General features: G+C 44.1%; 1 protein-coding gene across 3 annotated transcripts in view; it reads right to left on the bottom strand.

Annotated features, from left to right (window-relative positions):
• The window catches only part of APPL2 (adaptor protein, phosphotyrosine interacting with PH domain and leucine zipper 2), a 50,401-nt gene that overhangs the window by 19,955 nt on the left and 10,996 nt on the right, over positions 1-19,450 (bottom strand). For all 3 annotated transcript variants that reach the window (XM_010970461.3, XM_010970462.3, XM_010970460.3), the window contains exons 3-9: positions 12,354-12,413; positions 11,734-11,805; positions 7,922-8,009; positions 5,196-5,237; positions 5,031-5,089; positions 4,120-4,266; positions 269-351 (exon numbers count right to left, since the gene is read on the bottom strand). In XM_010970461.3, the coding sequence (XP_010968763.1) occupies positions 269-351; positions 4,120-4,266; positions 5,031-5,089; positions 5,196-5,237; positions 7,922-8,009; positions 11,734-11,805; positions 12,354-12,413 (551 nt within the window). The remainder of the gene's footprint in view (positions 1-268; positions 352-4,119; positions 4,267-5,030; positions 5,090-5,195; positions 5,238-7,921; positions 8,010-11,733; positions 11,806-12,353; positions 12,414-19,450) is intronic.

The following is a 19,450-nucleotide window of genomic DNA, read 5'->3' as shown; positions in this document are numbered from 1 at the left end:
CACTTAGTCTTCTAGTGTAGTAGGTAGGACTGTGGGCCCCACACCCGCCGACAACTGCAGACATCCTTACTTTTCAACCACACTGTTCATAAATAACAGCAGCTGAGAAGGTGGCGCCGTTTCTGAGAGTTCACAGACCAGAGTGGGATGGGGGCTCCGTGGGACCCTCTGCGGTCAAGACACCGCCCCACCCACCCACCTCCCAGAGAGGCTGATTCAGTGGGAAAGGCAAAAAGCACATGAGATTCAAAGCAGAGTGCAGCATTACCTTTGAACCATGGCTGCCACGGAGGATAAGAAGCTGTCCATGCTTTGGGAAAACATCTCTGCTCCCTTCTTAAAAAAGTTAATCTGAAAGAGAAAATTATGATATTCTGAAAGCCATCTGGGAAAGGTGATCGGTGAATTCATTAACTGTGAGACTGACAGCGGGAGAGTGGCAGACACTGGCCGGCCCTCCGGGCCCGAAGCGCTTGCTGCCCCTCTCCCACCTCACTGGCTAAGAGTTACTCCCAAAGCCCCAAGTGCATTTGCAGTGAGGACGGTGAATCCTGCTAACTTACTGAAGACCTGTAAAGAGCAGGAATAATGTAAGAGCTTGGTACAAACCACCTCATCAGTAACTACTACTGATAACTACTTTGATATTATCATCATCAGCCTTTCTCCCGCGTGAATTCTAGTTAGTCAGTTTCCTGAGGACAAGGATTTGGTCTTATTCACCTTCACATCTCCAGGGGCTAAACTGGTGTGTGGCCAATGACATGCACAACACCAGCAAGAAGCAGATGAGCAGCCTGAGGCTCAGGGAAGTGAAGGCCACCAATGACTGACCCTGTTCACTGAGCCACGTGTGACTCTGAAAACGGGCTGGACGGACGGCAGCTTGGATGTGATACGGCAGAGGGCAAACTGGGCTGAAGACCCAAAAAGCCTCTTTCAACCCTGACGTCAACTTAAAGGGGACAGTGGATGTGAAGGACATGCAGGGCTCTGACACTGCCCAGGTGCTGGACACAGGGAACAGGGCCCTCCTGCTCCCCGATGTTCCATGATGGATCCGCCCTCCGGCCAGGGGAGGGGGGCCCAGCACATCTGAGGACTGTACAGTTTGAAAATGAAAACTGCAGTTGCTGACTTTCTGGAAACCAACAGAAGGAATTCCTTATTTCCTGTGACTCCTGTGTATTCACTTTCCTGAGAGTTTGGGTCCCTGACAAACTCTGAAGGGCAGGGGCAGGGGAAAAAGAGAAAGAATTCTGTGCACTGCTGTTATCTGCAACCATCCTGCCCTGAAAAGCAGAAGTTTCCATTTCTTTCTATAGCCACAGCTTTAAAAAAAAATCCCAACATTGGGTGTGAACTGCTCCATTTTACATCCTATTATAGAAAGATAACAGGTGTAAACCTGAGCTATGAAAAGACAAGACATTCAGCCTGGACATGGATGCTCTCCCATGCGATGTGGGTGCTACTGCAGCTCTTGATCTGGAAGCAGATTTGCCCTGGGCAGTGGGCATGGAAATCAGCCTCTCACCTGTAGGAGGCTAGTAGGTGTTACTGGCACAGTTCTGACATCCTTACACAGGGTTCCCCGGATCCCCTGGGGAAGTAAGTACACCAGTGTCCTCAGTTTTCACAGTACACAAACATGATGATCATGAACATCCCAACGCACGGCACAAGTGCAGGGAGGTGTTCTGGCCCCACAATCTCAGAATCATACAGAGACCAACACTGTAAATTTCATGCTGAATCCCTGAAATTTTCAGTACCAAGGTCTGTTACGTGAGCACTCTACTTTTCCAAGGGCACAACATCATGGTGGCCTTTCCTCTCCTCCTCCTCCCTGAACTCCTTGGAATTTACACTCTAAGTCCATGTTTCAGCTCCTCTGCTATTCTGCAAATGCCTAGGGCAGGGACTCACAGAATCCCTAAAAAAAAAAAACCTGACGAATAAATGAATGGAAGGAAGGGGATATGGTACTGGCTCCCATAGCCACATTACATAGACTTGTCCTGTAAATACACCACCAGACTTCACTTGTGTGTTCTCATTAACCTGTACAGATTACAAAATCTCACTCTGATTGCAGGCATGAGGACTGAATCATGGTCTAATTGAAAACCTGCTTAATGAGGGCCAGGGAAGGAAGAAATGGAGTCAAACCACCTACATCTGATTCAGTGGAACATGATCCAAAGACCAAAGTTCATGGGCCTTTGTGAACAGCAGGAAGTTTAATGGTCATATGACCATCAGCCAACAAAGGACACTCCATAGGCACTGGTTTAAGAGGGCTGGTGAGGCAGAAGGACAGCAAATGCTTTGGAATCATCCAAAAGATTCATGCTGTCACAAAACCACCTGGTCTACGGGAAGGATCTATAGTTTTCATCAGGATTAAAAAGCCTGCAGGGTGAAGGACTGTTTGGTCTTCTGTCTTGAAATCTGGATACTTTTCATATGGCAAATGAAACATGCTGTCCTCAGTCCTCAGAAATGCTGCTGCCACCACCCACCAACGACAATGCACTCTGTCCTGCCCTCCTAGGTACGGGGGCTACCCGGGGCTACTGTGCCCACAGCCCCATCTTCCCGCTGCAGCCGCCGTCCACCTAGGAAGTGCAGGCCAGGAGAAGCTGTGGTCCTGGGCCGTGAGAGTGAGTGAAATCAGCTGCAATCAAACCCATCCTTTAGCCCTGTGCGGACCATCCTCTAACCTACCAAGCTCCCCAAGCACTGACCCATCAGGCCTGGGGCAGTTCATCTTTCTGAGACTCTAAGCCCAGGACCCTCCCTGATTCAGGGCCTCTCACTGAGCAGAAATAACTGCCTCAAAGGCAAGAACTGTCAATCCAGGGAGGACAGATGTGACAGGAAGTATTAATCAGAGAGAGCCAAGGGAGTACTGGCATTCTCTAACAGAGTCAGGACGCCTGCAGGGGGAGAGGGGCAGTACTCAACAGGACAGAGGAAGGCGACAGAGTGAGCGAGTACACACGTGGGATGCCAGCGCCCTCTGTGAGGGAGCTGGACAACTCCCAAGGACTTGCTGAGGACTGGAGGCCACAGCTGGACACTGTGGATTTTTGGTTTAACCCAGCTTTGCTCAGCTGACACAGAAGGATGATACTGCTCTATTTTAAATATTACCTCTGAATACACAGGCTGACTCCAGTGTCCTCACCACTCGACAATAGTAAGAAGACAAACAGCTGGGCCTGGATGTGTAAAGAGTCTCTCTTGTTCTCCTTTTCCCTGAATGAAACTGATACTGTATTTTTTTTTAATATTCTAAAAAATGTATTTAAAAAATAATAGATGGTCACATGTGGGGTTTATTTTTTAATTGCTGACTTCTTTTCTTCTCAATATTTTGCTTCCTCACATCCCTTTCTGTTCCAGATTGTCAACAGAAAGAAGATTCTCAGGTGCATTTCTCACGTGCCCAAGTGAGGTTTGGAGTGAACCTAAGCGGGGCTAAAGCAGGCCAGGGATGGAGGGTGAGAGCTGGTGCCACAGTCAAGGCCTCAGTCTGAAACTGGAGCCTCCCTGCAGACAAATGCTCAGCAGACCATGAAATGAGAGGAGGAAGCCAGAGGAACATTCTGCAGAGACTTCATCAAGCAGCAGCGACATCTGCCCACACCCCAGATGCCAAGGTGCTGGCAATAACCTCAATAACACATCGTCTGGAAAGAGCCCAGCTGAGGGTGATCTTTATCACACGGGGAAGCCAAGGAACATGTGGAGTCCTAGGCTGTAAGCCCAGCTCCACCAACCTGGGCGTCAGCTGCTTCTCACAGAGTCAGACCAGGCCTGGCTTTCATTTGGATCAGAGATGAAGGGCCATGCCGGCTCCTCCCCACCGGAGTCTTGGGATCAGGGCCATCATTTCCTGCACTCACAGCCTAACAAGTTGGGCTACGATGATCCAGCCCCTCTGGCAGTTCTCCAAGTGCTGAATCTCAGAAGTTTCCAGGGAGGCTGTGCCTCTGTGCTTCTTTCTCTGACAATGCTTCAGTGTCTCCCAAGTGCTACGTCAGCAGACGGCATGCTGTTCTCCACAGCTGACGTATAGGTCTGAGGCCTCGGGGGAAGGGCCCACCCTACCTGTCCGTGCGCAAAGCCCAGCATGGGCTGCATCATGGCCACGCGCTTTCTGTACTGCAGCGCGTTGAGGGCACAGTAGTACTGAAGGGATGAAAGGTGCTGCTTCCGCCGTGCAGCCGCCACCTCCTTCACAACTTCAGTCTTCAACTGATCAAAAGGGGAAAGGAAGATGTCAAGCTGTCCAATGCACGTGGCAATTCTGTAAGAGCATGCAACTTCCAAACATGTTTACTTATTCATTAGAACCATTTTTGTGACAGACATAATAAAACACAGATAAGGTTCTACTTCAAGTTTCTAAAAACCCAAATTAAAAATACCAAAGTGGTGGCATCTCAGTGTTTGTGAGGCTGCACTGGGATGAAGCCACTATTTTCTGCTGGTTGGTACAGATTTGTAGCTACAAAGCATTATAATCTTTTTAGGAAAACAATATGGTGGTATGCACTAAAGCCATAAACACTTTGGTTCTCTCATAAGATTGTATTCCAAGGAAATCATAGAACAGAAGTAAAAATTATATGCCTGAAAATACTCAATACTATCTACAGTATCTAAAAAGCTAGAAATCATGAATTAAAGAAGCAGAATCAACACCCAGGGCAAGGAGTTCGAGTGCCTGACTATATGAGTCAGACAACCATGAAGTACCCAAGCTTAAGTTAAAATCATTATGCGACTGTTAACTTTACGGTGGTTCCAAGTTGGTGTTTGACAAACCGGTTTGAAAAGCTAGAACAGAAAAGTGGAAATCTACATAGGAGATTTGGAATAAACATTTAAAAAATCCATCTATAGGGAAAAAAAAGTTCATCAAGACATCCTCAGTGCCACGAATTCACAACAGGAAAACGCCAAAGGAGGGTTAAGTAAAGGAAGTGAAAAATAACATGTAAGGTAGGTATTCTTACCTTTTCGTTGTCCTTTTTTTTAGGAAGCCTGCTATATTTTGCCATTGAGAGGTCATGCTCTAAAAATAAAGAGACACTTTAGCACAGGCAGGCTGAAAGGCAGGAACATTCAATCAGCCCACAAACACACTAAACCCACATACCAAGAACAGAGAAGATGCTTACCACTGCTGGCGAGTCCAAAGAGATCCTTTAAAGTGCTTACTTCTGAACAAGAAAAAAGAAGTATCTTAGAGAAAAGAAAAATAAAAGCAACCCAGAGCTGCGCTTTCCCAAGAAAAGAAAGGTAGAAGGGGGAAGGCTCTGCCAGCACCCTCAGACCCTCTGCCCTCTGGGGCCTTAGCCTGGTGGTTTGGGACCCTGGTCTCACTGGAGCTTGTGGCTGCAGCTACACCCCATTCTCAGTGACCCTGACTGCCCACAGACTCTTTTTCTCTCCAGACAGCATTCAGGGGCCTGCAAAGGAAAGAATACTTTGGGGACATGGGCTGGAGTACGTGGAGACCAGGTACTGTTCATGGAAACCTGGAGTATAAACTCTGATTCTTCAGCCCCTAAAAAGACTGTTTTCATACACCTTTCCTCCGAATGCCCTGACTATATCCAGAACCTAGAAATTCCCTGTCGTTGCCATTTTAACATCTGACAGTCACCACTGACAAAGGAATATGAGCGCTTGTTTTAATGAAAAAATCTGAAGCAATCTAGTGGACTACTTGCAACAAGCCAACAGCAGCAACTATTACCCCATGTGGGTGCCACACCCACTGTGCACAAAGACAGCTTAACAGGGTCTACGTGAGAGCAATGACCGTCCAAGGTTAAAAACTTAAAAACAGAGATGTTTAAAAGGATATGACACTTTCTACAATTCTAAAACAACCCATTTTTACTTTGTCAAACAGAGCAAAGCATTTTCACATCTTCTGCTGTTTTTCAATGTCTCAAAGCTGCCTCCAGCTTTTAATTTTCTCTTCACATTATTCTTACTCTTTCCAATATAGGGCTACTTTCTGCCTATTCTCAGATTTTCCTTTCTCATCTTTTACTTCCTCTTGGGGCAGTTTTAGGGTTTTATTTTCCTCCTCAATTTTAAATAGCTTCCTTAATATCTCTTATTTTATCTTCACTCATATTATGTACTTGTACTGGTAGGTGAAGGAAAAAGGCAACAAAATGCGAGATGAAACACCATTAAGCAGAGGGGATGCCAGATTCTAATTTCGTTCTGATGTTGACTCAGGTCTGACCTGAGCTAAACACTTCAAATTTCTGTCTTGGGGTTATCAGAAAAGGATACCTGATTAACTCTTTTCATAGCTACCAGGAGGCTTCTCTTTTTACTACTATCAGGCAGTTTTATTCTCCTAAAAAAAAAAAAAAATCATCCTCCTGGGTAAATACAACTTCTAGAGTGGAGCCCTTCCGGACTAAGGGAGCCCGTGTCACTGACACTGCTGGGCACTCTCAACCCTGGGCTCCCGTAAACAAGCCTGAAGACATAAATCTGACAATACAAGTCTTAGGAGGTGATTGTTTTCTTTCCAAAACACTTAGAATTTGTTTTTAAAATGATATCCCCACACGTTTCCAATGACTTCGCTTAGAGAAAATCTTTTTTAAAAGTGCATTCAACGAGGCTTTCAGTCACTACTGGATAATCCTCACACGACGGCACTGATGTTTGAGGTTTACATGCGATTAAGGGATGCAACACTAAAAAACACTAAAAATCCTGCTTAACCAGGGTTTCTCTTTATACGAGCTAACTGACATATTATGTACTATTTTTTATTTGTCAAGTGTCAGTGCTGTCAAGCTGCCTGTAGGTAGAGTTTGTGCCAGCTCCACTGCTGCCTCCACAGCCTCAGATGACATGACCCCAGAGGATCACAGTGAAGGGGAAAATGCTTTCTCTAAGATCTGGCCTTCTGTTTAGCACACCTCTTCTGCTTAAAAAGAAAATGTTAAACTTTAAGATGTTATATTTTAAAGAGGAAGTCCTATACTGAACAGCTCTTTCAGTACTCAGGTTTAGATTTTTTGGGGTCTGCAATTTTTTATATCAGTACCCTAGAAAATACAGTTCTTTAGTCTCTAAGTAATGTATATTTTCAATGAAATAAAGGACAAGGGGACTAGATATCTGCACTTCCTTTTGTAACATCAAGTAAGTTTTTTCAAAATTATTTGTTCTTTTTTATATTTATTTTTGATTACCTTGATTTCTAATGATATAAAATTATTCTAAAGTCTTATTTTAGTTGAAGAATCAAAATTAATTGAAAATACCCCCCCACTCACTAAATGTGAGCTCCACCAGAACAGGGACCCCATATATCTTGTTCACAGCTGCACCCCCAGAGTCTAGCACAGATAAAACATGGTCCCTACTCTGTTCTTTCTTCTCCAAGCCTCCACTTCACATTCCAAAGTATTCATGGCTCCCTAAGAACAGCGTGCCTTTACAAATGCCCCCTAACCTGAAATATAAGCCTTACCATCTTTGTCTGCTTGGTAAACGTTTATTTCGCTCTCAAAACCCAGCTCAGGGATCATCTCCTCCAGGAAGCCTACCCTGGCACACCACCCTCAAAAGTGTAATCACGTCTTGCAGTGTGCTGTTGCTATTCCTGTTAAGTCTCTGTCCTGCTGCACCCAACACATGATTTATAATCATCTGTTTCCAAGTCTGTTTTCTCATTGGCCTATGACTTCCTTTAAAGTGAGCCAAGAATATAGTGAGGATTTAATAAAAGCTGAATTGAATTTCTCAAGAAAAGAGGGCATTTCTCAATGGTCCATACACTTAAAGAAATAATTGCAGTAAAAATTATTATTAAATGAATTAATATTCTGAAAGTATACGGCACTGAACTTGGTTACTTTACCTGTGAGATCCTTTTCTCGAAATTGTATAATAGGTAGAACCATTGTGTCTGCCAACTGTTTAGCCAGCCCTGTATGGAGAACATTAAGCTGAAAGAAAGAGAAATCTATTGAAGAAAATTATACCCACTATTACTGACACTGTCTTACTTCAACCAAGGGATCACACTGAACACTTCCACGTGGTTAAAGAGCTCAGATTCCTTAGTAAATAAAAACCCTTCATAAAATGGCAAATGATATAGGCTAAAATGTATTAAAAACTAAATGCAAGGTTCTAGCTGACCGGGGCATCAGCGAGGTTTGCCAAAGGAGTCTCCGAGCCGGTGGTTACTGTTAGTTTACTGTGCAAACTCTGGCTGTGTTCTCAATCTGAGCCACATCCGCCTGGAAAGGGAGAAAGCTTTGTTGTGCTTGCAGCGCAGGTCAGCACTTCACCAGGCTGCCGTGAGCTCTCTCACTCTCAGAGGGGGCTGAGGTCAGACCTGAAAGACAGGCCTGCTGGGAACCTCCGAACTCCATGACGGCAGGCACTATGGGCCTGGGAATTACCCTGGAGAGAGACTGCTCCCCACGGAAACAACTCAGCCAGATTTCAGACCTTTCTAAGAATAAGACGACTGTGTTCAAATGTGTTCCTCCTCACTAGATAATTTTAATAGCTCTGGACTCTTTCTTCCCTTGTACCTCAAGGCCTTACTAAATCCTGTCTTTGCAAATGAACTTGGAAAAATAAAAATAACCACCATCAGCACAACCACCTTTGAGCACTTTGTGTGTGCCAGCTTTACGTGCTTTATACCATTTAGTTCCCACCCATTCTGCGAGTTAGGTATTATTTATTATCCTCATTTTACAGATGTATAAATAAATCTCCAAATCCAGTGAGCAAACAAGTGGCACAGCTGGGATTTTAGGCCTGGGCTGTTGGGATCTAAAATCCATGCTCTGTCCACCACACCATCTGGGGTACAGTAAATAATGGTAGTTAGCAATGAACCCGGTGGAAAGCGTGGTAGTTAGCAATGAACCCAGTGGAAGGCCCAGACTGCCAGGAGGATGCTCTAGGATCCCTGTTGGCTGTCTAAGGGGAAATTACCTAGCAGTCATTTTTTTGGACTAAACATCTGGCAAAGTTTCTTTCTGCAGGGACAGTAGTCACATGTCTGAATCTCCCTTCTGCACACAGATCTCCCAGCAACAGATCTGGTCCTTAAGGGTTGTGCCTACAGAAGCTGCTCTGATGACCTTAAAGACAGGCCTGAGGTCAGCCATTTGCCAGGCAAGGGAGCTATTGGCCAAGCAGTCAGCGTTCTCCTTATCTTTCCATCAAGCCCAAACATGGCAGTTTATTCTGCGGGGAAGAGTTGAACACAGTAAATGCCATCAGGATAGAATGTCTTAACCACTTCTTCTGAATAACTTCAATAAAAATGTACTATTGTTTTTTAAGAGCAGTTAATTGAGTTGAATGGACTGGCTCTGTGCTCGATGCTCTCATGTAATTATTAAATTTACTCTCTAACTGCCCAGTTAAGTGGGCTGTCCTACTACTGATATTTACAGATTAAAAAACTCAAAACTCAGGTTAAGTGGCTTTCTTTCCAATGGTTATACACTTCAGGAATGACAAATTTCCTAGCTACTCATTTTCTTCCTAACAACTTCTTAAAGATCAAGGAGTTTGTATCACCAACGTTTTGCCTTGAGGCTTTTGAGAGGCATGGGATTAGCGCTTCCCCACACAGCAGCCTTGCTGAGGGGAGCACAGAAGAGCACAGACCACCGCCTGGACCTTCAGTATCGTCAAAAAAGAAAATGGGGTAACAGCATCTTCCTTGCGTGGCTACTATGAGGATAAAACAGTAGCATGAATGAAAAACACTCAGAGCAGAGGGCCTGACACACACTGGGCAAACAGAATACGTAATGACAAAGACTTCCTGTCTCATGCGCACTTCAAGGAAGTGATCTAGAAATTACTTTGGGGAAAATCACCAAGGGTAGAGATCTCTGTATGCCTATGATGTCGAAGATCTGGTTCCAAGACATTCTATTAAATATAAGTAAGAAAAATGCCTACTTTTAGTTGGATTTTTCTTTAATTTCTGGGTCAAATTACTTGTCTTGAAAATTTTTCAACCCCTGGTAAAGGAAACAACCTCAAAAGCTACTCTCCTCTTCCCACCTGACTTAACTGCTTTCACTGGCCTAGGTCTCTGCATCAGGAGGCTTCTGTGAAACTCCTTACCAAGCTAAGCTTTGGGGAGGCCATCAAACTACTTATAAAACCACATTTTAAGGCTTCCATCCTTGGGAATCCTTTGGGAATGATTCACTCCCCAGTAAAAGAATCATTATTCCTGCCCATGAAAATGTAGTTGTGAGTAAATATCTTAAAGAAGAAATCCTGGTTTAGAGTTTTGATAATTAACCACACTTTCTTAGCAAATCTTTTCTACTCAAGAAAACACATAACCTCAGTGGGTGTAGTCTACTGCTTCTCCTCCTGTGTTATTCATTCACTGTTAAGAAAAATTCTTCTCATCTTCAAAAAAAAATTACTTTTTGCTCCTAATTCCATTTTCCATTCATCTTCTTCCTCTTCTGGAATAGATATGCATCCGTATTAACACACACTTCAAAGAGCCAGAGCAGTGGGAGAGAGGACAAAGCTAAGAACTGGATAGCTTGTTCTGTTATATCCCCAGTGCCTAGAATTGCATCTACAAAATAGCAGGTGGTCAGTAAATGTTTGTTCAATGAATAACGACTTGATAAACTTATTTGATGAATGAATGAACATGCAACTGGTACAATTTTACATGAATGTTAATTTCTCATTTTATAAGCTGGATGAACTGTCAACTGTCTTTTTTGCTTACTCTTTATGATGATTTTCTATTGTAAGTACTACAAACTCCCCAAAAGATGACATAGTTTATACCTACTTAATTTGGCAGAGGGTTCTGCCCAGGACCAATAGCATTTGAGTGCTTTTGTTTTTTTACAGTTAGGATTTATGCACTTTTCCTATTACAATACCTGCTTTTCACAAATATTCCAAATGTCCTGTACAATACAGCTACAAGAATGGCTGTATGAATCTCTCTGTCCTGGGTTGAATCATGCTCCCCACAAAGATATGTCCACCCCAAACACATGAATATTTGGGAAAAGGGTCTTAGCAGATATAGTAAAGGGTCTCAAAACAAGATCATCCTGGGTTACCCAGGTGGGCCCTAAACCCACTGACAAGTGTCCATCTAAGAAGAAAAGACATAGACAGAGGAGAAAAAACCTGGGGGTTGACTGTGGAAAGAAGGCTGTGTAAAGTCAGGGGCAGAGACCAGAGTGATGCTGCCACAGCCAGGGAGTACCCGGAGCCACAGGAGCTGGAAGAGGCGAGGAAGGAGTCTCCCCCAGACCCTCTGGAAGGAACGTTGCCCTGCCAACAACTTGATTTCATACTTCTGGCCTCCAGAACTGTGAGAGAATAAATGTCCATTGTTTTAGACCACCTACTTGTAATTTTAAACAGCAGTCCTGAGAAACGAATTCTCCCACTTTAGGAAACTGAATTCCTAGAAATCTTTCTTTTGGTCTATTGTTTACGTATAGCAAAGTCTTCCCCCTCAAACCAGAAACAAACGTAATAGCATACAACCTCTTTTATGAAATAACCCTTGGAAGATAAAGTTGAGATACCTTCTCAGATATTTAAGTAGATATTGAAAAATAGAAAGTGGGCCAAGATAAAATGAAAGAAAGTTAAAAAAAAAAATTACAAAATTTTGCCACGTTGCTATCTTACCTCATCCACCACTTTGGAAAAATAGTGCAGTGTAGAAATTACTTCTTCATCGCCTTTGCCAAGAGCAAAATTCTAAGACCAAAGAATTCAGGTGTTAACTGGATGAGAGGGAATTCAGCACTACAGCATCGCCCCACAATACACTGCCCTCTGCCACCCTCCACATCGACTTCCTCTCTTCTCCCAAGAGCACGTCACGTCAGAGCGTCTGACTGCAGAGAACCAGAGCTGTGCCCCAGCGGTGCACTCAGCCGCCCCTCCCCGGCTGTTCCTTCACTGGTCATCACCCTTTTGCCTAGATATGATGGTATCTTTCAGTTTATTCCCTGGAATTGTTAGTGTGGATTCACTTGTAATCCCTCGAAGGCTATGAATCCTCAAGGGCAGGTGACTACTTCTGTAGGCTAAATGGAATGCATCATAAAGACTTTGGGATAATCATCAGTTAGAACTTATCAGTGGAAAGGAAAAGGCAAGAGAAAAGGAAAAATGGAAATGGACTATGAAAAAAAAAAAAGGAAGGAAGGTCCTTTAGGATGTCTCTGGAGAATTCCTTTCTAAGAACTCAACGTAAGAGAGTCCTGAGCACAGCTTCAGACTCCACGTGTTTATCGAGTTACCTGTTTTTCATACGCCAGCAGTTGCTTAGAAAGCTGTTGAGTAGCCAGACACATTTCGTTCTGTAGGGAGAAGAGAGAAACAAGTTAGATTTGTCCAGTGCATACACAGCCACTGAAAAAAACGCCACCTCTGAGAATCACTTAAACATAGTATGTGTGTATCCGTAAAATAATAAAATACTTTGTTCAGGAATTATTTGGAAAACAAGACCAAAACATATTAAAAGGTTAAAGCTTGCTTTTTCTTCCCCACCATTTATAAACTGGGGCTCCTTCTGGTCATTCAGTTGGTAAACAAATGTAGTGAGCAATTAAAATGTGCCAACATCCAACAAAGATGTGGTCCCTGTCCTCATGGGGTTTATTAGGGCAGCAGACATCAAAAACAGTGAGAACCACAAAGGAAATACTGGGTACATTAGGAGGCTCTGACAGGAGGACCCAGATGGTCTCCAAAGAAGAGATGTTTTAAGCAGACCTCTGGAGAAAGACTAGGAGTTAGCCACAGGGATGAGTTTTCCCGAAAGAGGGATGAGCATGTACTAAAGGTACCTAGAATGTCTAAAGAGCTATAAAGTAGGGTGTAGCTGGAACAAAGGGTGCAGGGTGTGGAAGTGAGACAAGGCTGGCAACGTAGGCAGAGCGAGGACACAAAGGACTCTATGGCCCCGTTTTAGACTTTATTCTAAGGGCAGTGGGAATTTAAGCAGAATTATGACACATCAGATTCTACCAAACTTAAAGCACTAGGTTAGTAATGATGGATGGTAACACAGAAGCACTACTACATTGCCTGAGATGGCCCCTTCTGTGCTGTTCTGCTCTGGCCAATACTATCCATTTTCTTCTTCTCTTATTTATCCTTCTAATCTCTAGCTACATAGCAGCTGTCTGCCACTATCCTCCCACCATCAATGCCTAGAAAACACGTCTTACGCTTCTAAAGCTCAGTTAAGGCTTCTCTTTAGATTCAGGGTGTATACCTAAGAGAGGGGCGGAGCCACCAGATCTGACCTGGAGCAGGTGAGGGGAGGGCATTGGCTGGCCTTGGCCTCCACTTGCCTTCTAATTCTCCTGGGTTTGCTGTTCCTTAGGGGTAAGGCCTGAGCTCTGCAGGAGCTTGTTTTGTTTTTCACAGGCCTCCTTCGCAAGACCCATCAGAGCCTAACCCTGTTTTGGGGGCCCTCTTTGCAAATAACTGGTCAACCTATTTCCTGACTTCTTTCAACTGCCCCAAAGAACAGCCATCAATAGTCCCTGAAACGCGGTATTCTCTCTTGTCTCCCAGAATAAAGTGAGGCAATCGTAATGAAAAGTCCCAGCTTTGACATCCTACTGGGGTGCCACTACTTTGGAAACTAAGCAGAGCAGGCAGCCACATTGTCAAAAGGAAGGAAAACAAATCCAGAAGCACTATGACCTGGATCTAGGCAGGAATGTGCAACTATTCCTAGCACAGCACAGGCATTCCACAGATGTTTGATGAATGAAGGAACAAAGTTAGAAGATTCATCTAAATTTCTAGCTTAAAACAATACCTGGAATCATGGTGTGAGAGGAAAAATACTTCCTCACCCTATAAGGCAACATCACAAATGGGAGGCAATAAAATACAAAGAGTGGACATGGATGAAGCAATCAGCCAGAAAACAGCCTGTTGATCATCTTCAGCAGCGTTGTTTTGAAGATCAGAGTGCACGGAGCACGGGTCTTGGCCCATTCACTGAGCTGCTACTCTGCTGTATCAGAAAAGCCCTTACTCCCCTTCTATGAGTTCGTAGTACTGTGTTTAAGACGCATTTGTTCAAGTTACCTTAGCATCTTCCTCCCCAGGCAGCACCATGTAGACTATGATTCACAGACCCACAGAATCATCCTAACAATAGCAGTTAACGCTTACAGAGTACTTAATTCATGCCAGATGCCACACTAAGTGCATTCCAGGCATTATGTTGTTTAATTCTGACAACCCCGTAAGGCAGGTTATAATTATTAACTCAATTTTACAGAGGAAGAAATGGAGGCACAGAGATGTTAGGCCACCTGCCCAAGGTCACACAACTAGTTAGCAGCAGGGCTGGAATGTGAATCCAGGTCTGCCTGAGTCTAGAATCCACACTCTTAAACACTATTCTCTAGGATCCCAAGTCCTGCTAAAAGACTTGAGAAGGCCACTGCTTTAGGCTAGAGTTGACAAACTTTTCTTGTAAAAGGCTAGATTAGTTTTGGCATATGGGAAAATTGGTCCCTGTCACAACACAAGAGCAGCCACAAACAATGTGTGAAAGAATGAGTGTGGCTTCGTTCCAATAAAACTTTATTTACAAAAAAAAAAAAAAAAAAGGGGACCAGTCCAAGGGCTGTAGAGTGCTGATTCTGCTTTAGACAGTAAATGTCTCAAAACACCTGTCCTCTGCCACACCTCCCTCAGGAGGCTCTCCATTAAGCTACAATCCTTCAGATTCAAGAACAGTTTCTACTCTTCTATATCATTCTTTTCTCTATTTTAGTTAAGTCTAAAATATTACTCTTCCATATCTGTATCCTTTCGAGACCAGTCAACAGATATGATAACCACCCTCTGTGGTTTTGTAACAAGCAAGGGCCACAGGCTACTTGAATTCTTCTCTTTTCTGGAGCTTATTGGCAAGTGCCCACCATGGACACGAGAATCCTGCTGGGGAGCTGCCTGCAGAAGACTGTGCCCAGACCAGCACAGGGACTCGTGCCAGGCACACAACTCCATCGAGGCTCGGGAAGAAGGGACAGCACATGACACACACAACTGCTTTCCAAAATTCCCGTGTACAGTGGACTCTGCCTGGTCTCTCCTAGAAATACCTTCTGGAAATGCTGTGTATTTCGGATGTGTGTGATTTCAGGCGGCAAGATTCTACTCTACCAGCATGATTCCACTGAGCACAAACCATACGTGTACAAAGTGGCCAGTCACTTGCCCTGAAAAGAAACGAACCTCCCCTTACAGAGCACATGACATGAAGTCTTTTGAACGAGACCAACCTTAGTCTTGCTCATAATCTATTGTACACAAAGGTTTTATGAAATGCTTTACCAACACCATATAATTAATCCACACCCTGTGAGGTAAGCCCGCCTAATTATCTCTGCAACAAGACTTGCAAAACTGGAACTTGTGTGAAGAGTAAATATTAGTAAGACAATAATAAAGATAGCTGCTAACATTTATTGAACCTTTTCTAGGTTTAAGAACTTTTTATATATTATCACATTTGAACTTTACAAGGCACCTATGGGGTCCTATAGGGCAGGTAGGGACTACTACCCTCATTTTACAAATGAGGAGAAAAAGGTTCAGAAAGGATAATACTTTCCTGTAATTACATAACTAATAACTGGCAGGGCAGAGACTCATCTCAGATATGCCAGATCGGAAATCTAAAGCCCAAGTTCTTAACATTATACTATTCCAATCCAAAGTCCAAAACTGTCCAGTACTACTCAGTGCCCTCGCAGAGCCTGTCAATATCGGCGTACCTCCCATACCTTTCTAGCGACAGTCCAGCAAAAGTGGTGGCCTAAACAGATTCTAAATGGAGTTCCGTGAGTAAGATTCCTTTGACACTCTAGAATAGCTCTTTGGTTACTATCTACACTATTGGAGGCCTCGTAAAAGAGGCCTTAAAAAAATCCTTAAAAGAGGATTCTGATGAAGAGTTTACTGACAGAATGTCCTATGTTAAACAGAACTTCCCAAGGCTGGCACTGAGAGAGAAACACCAATAGGTAACAAACCAGGACAGAAAACCGAGCTTTGGGCAAAGGAGTGTTTATCACATGGTGGCACAGAGCACTTATTAACTGCAACTGTCACCTGAAACCACCCGAAGGCCTCTGGACAAGAATGGAGAGGCTAGGAGGCGGGCAGGAGAAATTCATTAGAGTGAAAGGCACAATGCAGCCATTGCTTTGATCTGTACCAAACGTTTGGCCAGAAATGCTGCCCAAAGCCAAGCGGTTGAGAGTCTCATTCATCACAGCGCTACCCCAGAGCTGGGGTCAGGGATCGCACTGGATCAGATGCCCTGAGAGGAGGTGCACAGGGAAGCAGGGAGGAGTGCAAGGATAGAGGCTGGAGAACTGGGTTTGGCGCAGGCCATGAGGGGACACCTGCTCAGACTCTGACGTGATTCTGGAGGCACTGAGGAAGCCCCAACGAACTTGGGCATAAGAATGCCAAGATCAGATGTGAGCAGAAGAAAAATCATGAGTGACTATGGTGAAAGCAAACTCTGAAGGGAGAAGGAGGATGACATGAGAGTGAGGAGACCATCTGAAGTCGAGTGAGAGAAAAAAGGGTCAGCCTGAGCCAGGAAGTGGAGAAGGTAGCAGAGCTCTGCCAGGTGTCGCTGAGGCAATGACGACAGGTTATAGTGAATGAGGAAGAAGGAGCCAGATGACTGGGCTCTAGGCTGAATGAGATGATGGTGGTGCCCTTAGCTAAGGCCCTGAGGAGGGAGACAGATCTGGGAGTGGCAATAAAGTGCACAGTGGGGATACACTGACGTTCTGGTTGAGGAGGCCCGAATGCAGTCCTTCATTTAACCTGTTTATCGAACACTGAAGGGGGCCAGGCAAGGTGTGGGCACTGGAGACAGGGTGAGTCTGCTCTCAGAGCTCACAGCGCACAGAGGGGCAAGAGAATCCAACACGCTGCCCCTACCGTAATCTGACCAACAAGAGTACATGGAGTCTGTAACATGGGTGAAGGGGGCTTTGGCCGTGGTGAGAGAAGGAAGAAAGGAAAGGTGTCAGACACCTCAGACCTAAGGCCAGTCTTAAAAGCCAGGAAGGCCATTTGCAGGGGCAAGGGGTCACGGGGATTCCCAGCAGCAGGAACGGCAGAGCAGTCTCGGGATGTGAAGAAGGGCCTGGCACATCCTGGAACAGCCAAACACAAGGCTAGACGAATAAGCTGATACTCCGCATGAAGCGCTTTGTGTGACTTGCTGAGGAGTTTAACCTCTGCCTTGTGGTTCCAGACAGCCACAGAGCATCTGAAGACTGAGGGAAGGGAGGTTTGGGCGTGGAATTTCGTAGAACACCAAGATTTAAGGGGCAGGTCAGCGAAAGGGTGTCAGGAAAGGGAAACAATCAAGAATGATGAGGAGAGCAGATACTAACTACTATACATAAAGCAGATAAAGTCAGAAAGAGAAAGAAACATACCACATGATATCATTCATATGTGGAATATAAAAAAAAAAGAACTCATCTACAAAACAGACTTGCAGACATAGTAAATAATCTTATGGTTACTGGGGGAAATGGGTGAGAAGGGATAAATTTGGGAGTTTGAAATTTACAAATGTTAGCCACTATATATAAAAATAGATTTTAAAAAAACCTTCTGCTGTACAGAACAGGGAACTATGTTCAGTATCTTGTAATAACCTTTAATGGAAAAGATTATGAAAACAAATGCATGTATGTATATGCATGACGGGGACATTGTGCTGTACACAGAAAGTGACACATTGTAACTGACTATACTTCAATTAAAAAAAAATAGGGGGGAGGGTATAGCTCAAGTGGTGGAGCACATGCTTAGCATGCACAAGGTCCTGGGTTCAATCCCCAGCACCTCCATCAAAAAACTAAATAAACCTAATTACCTCCCCACTGCGGGGAGAAAACAAAAGACAAGTTTCTTCTGTATAGCACAGGGAACTATATTCAATATCTTGTAGTAACCTATAAGAAATAGAATGTGAAAACGAATATATGTATATGTATGACTGAAACATTACGTTATACACTAGATACACCAAAAATTGAGACAACATCAAAAACTGACTATACATCAATTTAAAAAAAAGAGGAAAAAAAAAAAAAAGGATGGGCAAGAGACCCAGGAGAGATACTGTCATGGGAACCAAAGGAAGACAGTTTCACAGGGAGGCACTGCTAACAGAATCAGGTACTCCCAGGATGGAGAGGGTGGAGAGAGGCCGTGAACTAGACAGGAAGCAGCAGCACTGCCAGGGCAGGATGGAGCCCAGATTGGGGAGCAAGAATCAGCTATGCAGTGAGGAAGTGAAGAATGCAAGTACAGACTGCTCCTTCAAGAAAGCGAAGATCACAGGACCAAGCATCTATTTACCCCAACTCACAGCTCCAGAGTACAGTGCCATCTATGACTATTATTCTGAGACTGAGAAGGTGGTTATGTCAACAGTGAGCACTCTGCCAGGACTCATGTTACACTTTACAGGTGTTAGCTCTATCATTCCTCACAACCTGTGAGGTGGTTAATATTATAACCTGTTTAACTGATAAGGAAACTCAGGCAATCAAGTGACTTTCCCAAGGTCACATAGCAAGTGGCCAAGTCAAGACTGGAACTAAGGTCTGATGCATCTAAGGTCACACACTTAACCTCTATACCTAAGGAATGAGCCTAGCCCTGAATACTCTCCTGTACCAATCTGAACGCCTTCGATGCCAGTGTGAAGAAAGGCTGTAGATCCCACATGTAAACCAAGGGCAACAACCCAGAAACCATTCAGGGGCCCTCTGCTCCTGTACACTTAAAGCTACATACATATTTCTTCTCTGTCCCTGTCATGTAAACCTCAATTTGACTGTTTTTAAGGGCTGTTAAAATACACTGATTGAAACAATTACAGATAAAAACCAATTAAACAAAGGAAGCTACTCCCGGATACAAAAAGGAGTGGGCTCCCACCTTTAACATACTACAAAGCTTTTAGGCTGATAAGTGGGGGTGTTCTGTGATGACAAGAACAAGCTTTGAAAGCTCCTACTTCCTTAGCCTCTGCTGCCATTTCTGGACACCAGTACATCAAAAAGTACAGCACAGAGTGAGAGTGCAGGTTTTGGAGTCAGACCTAAATTCAAATTCTGGTCCTGCCACTCATCAGCTGTGTTACCACAGGCAAGCTACATAACCTCTCAGCTTCTCCATCTATAAACACACTACAATAATACCTCTCCTTTACTGTGAAAGCTAAATGAGATTATCCACAGGAAGTCCCCAGCCCCAGTGTGTGGTACATTTATGTGCCTAGTAATATTTTTACTATAAAGCTATACAG

This window comes from Camelus bactrianus, chromosome 12, assembly GCF_048773025.1.
Source record: "Camelus bactrianus isolate YW-2024 breed Bactrian camel chromosome 12, ASM4877302v1, whole genome shotgun sequence".
NCBI classification, from domain to species: Eukaryota; Metazoa; Chordata; class Mammalia; order Artiodactyla; family Camelidae; genus Camelus; species Camelus bactrianus.
The sequence above is the reverse complement of the archived record's forward strand: the minus strand, read 5'-3'. Positions and strand labels throughout refer to the sequence as shown.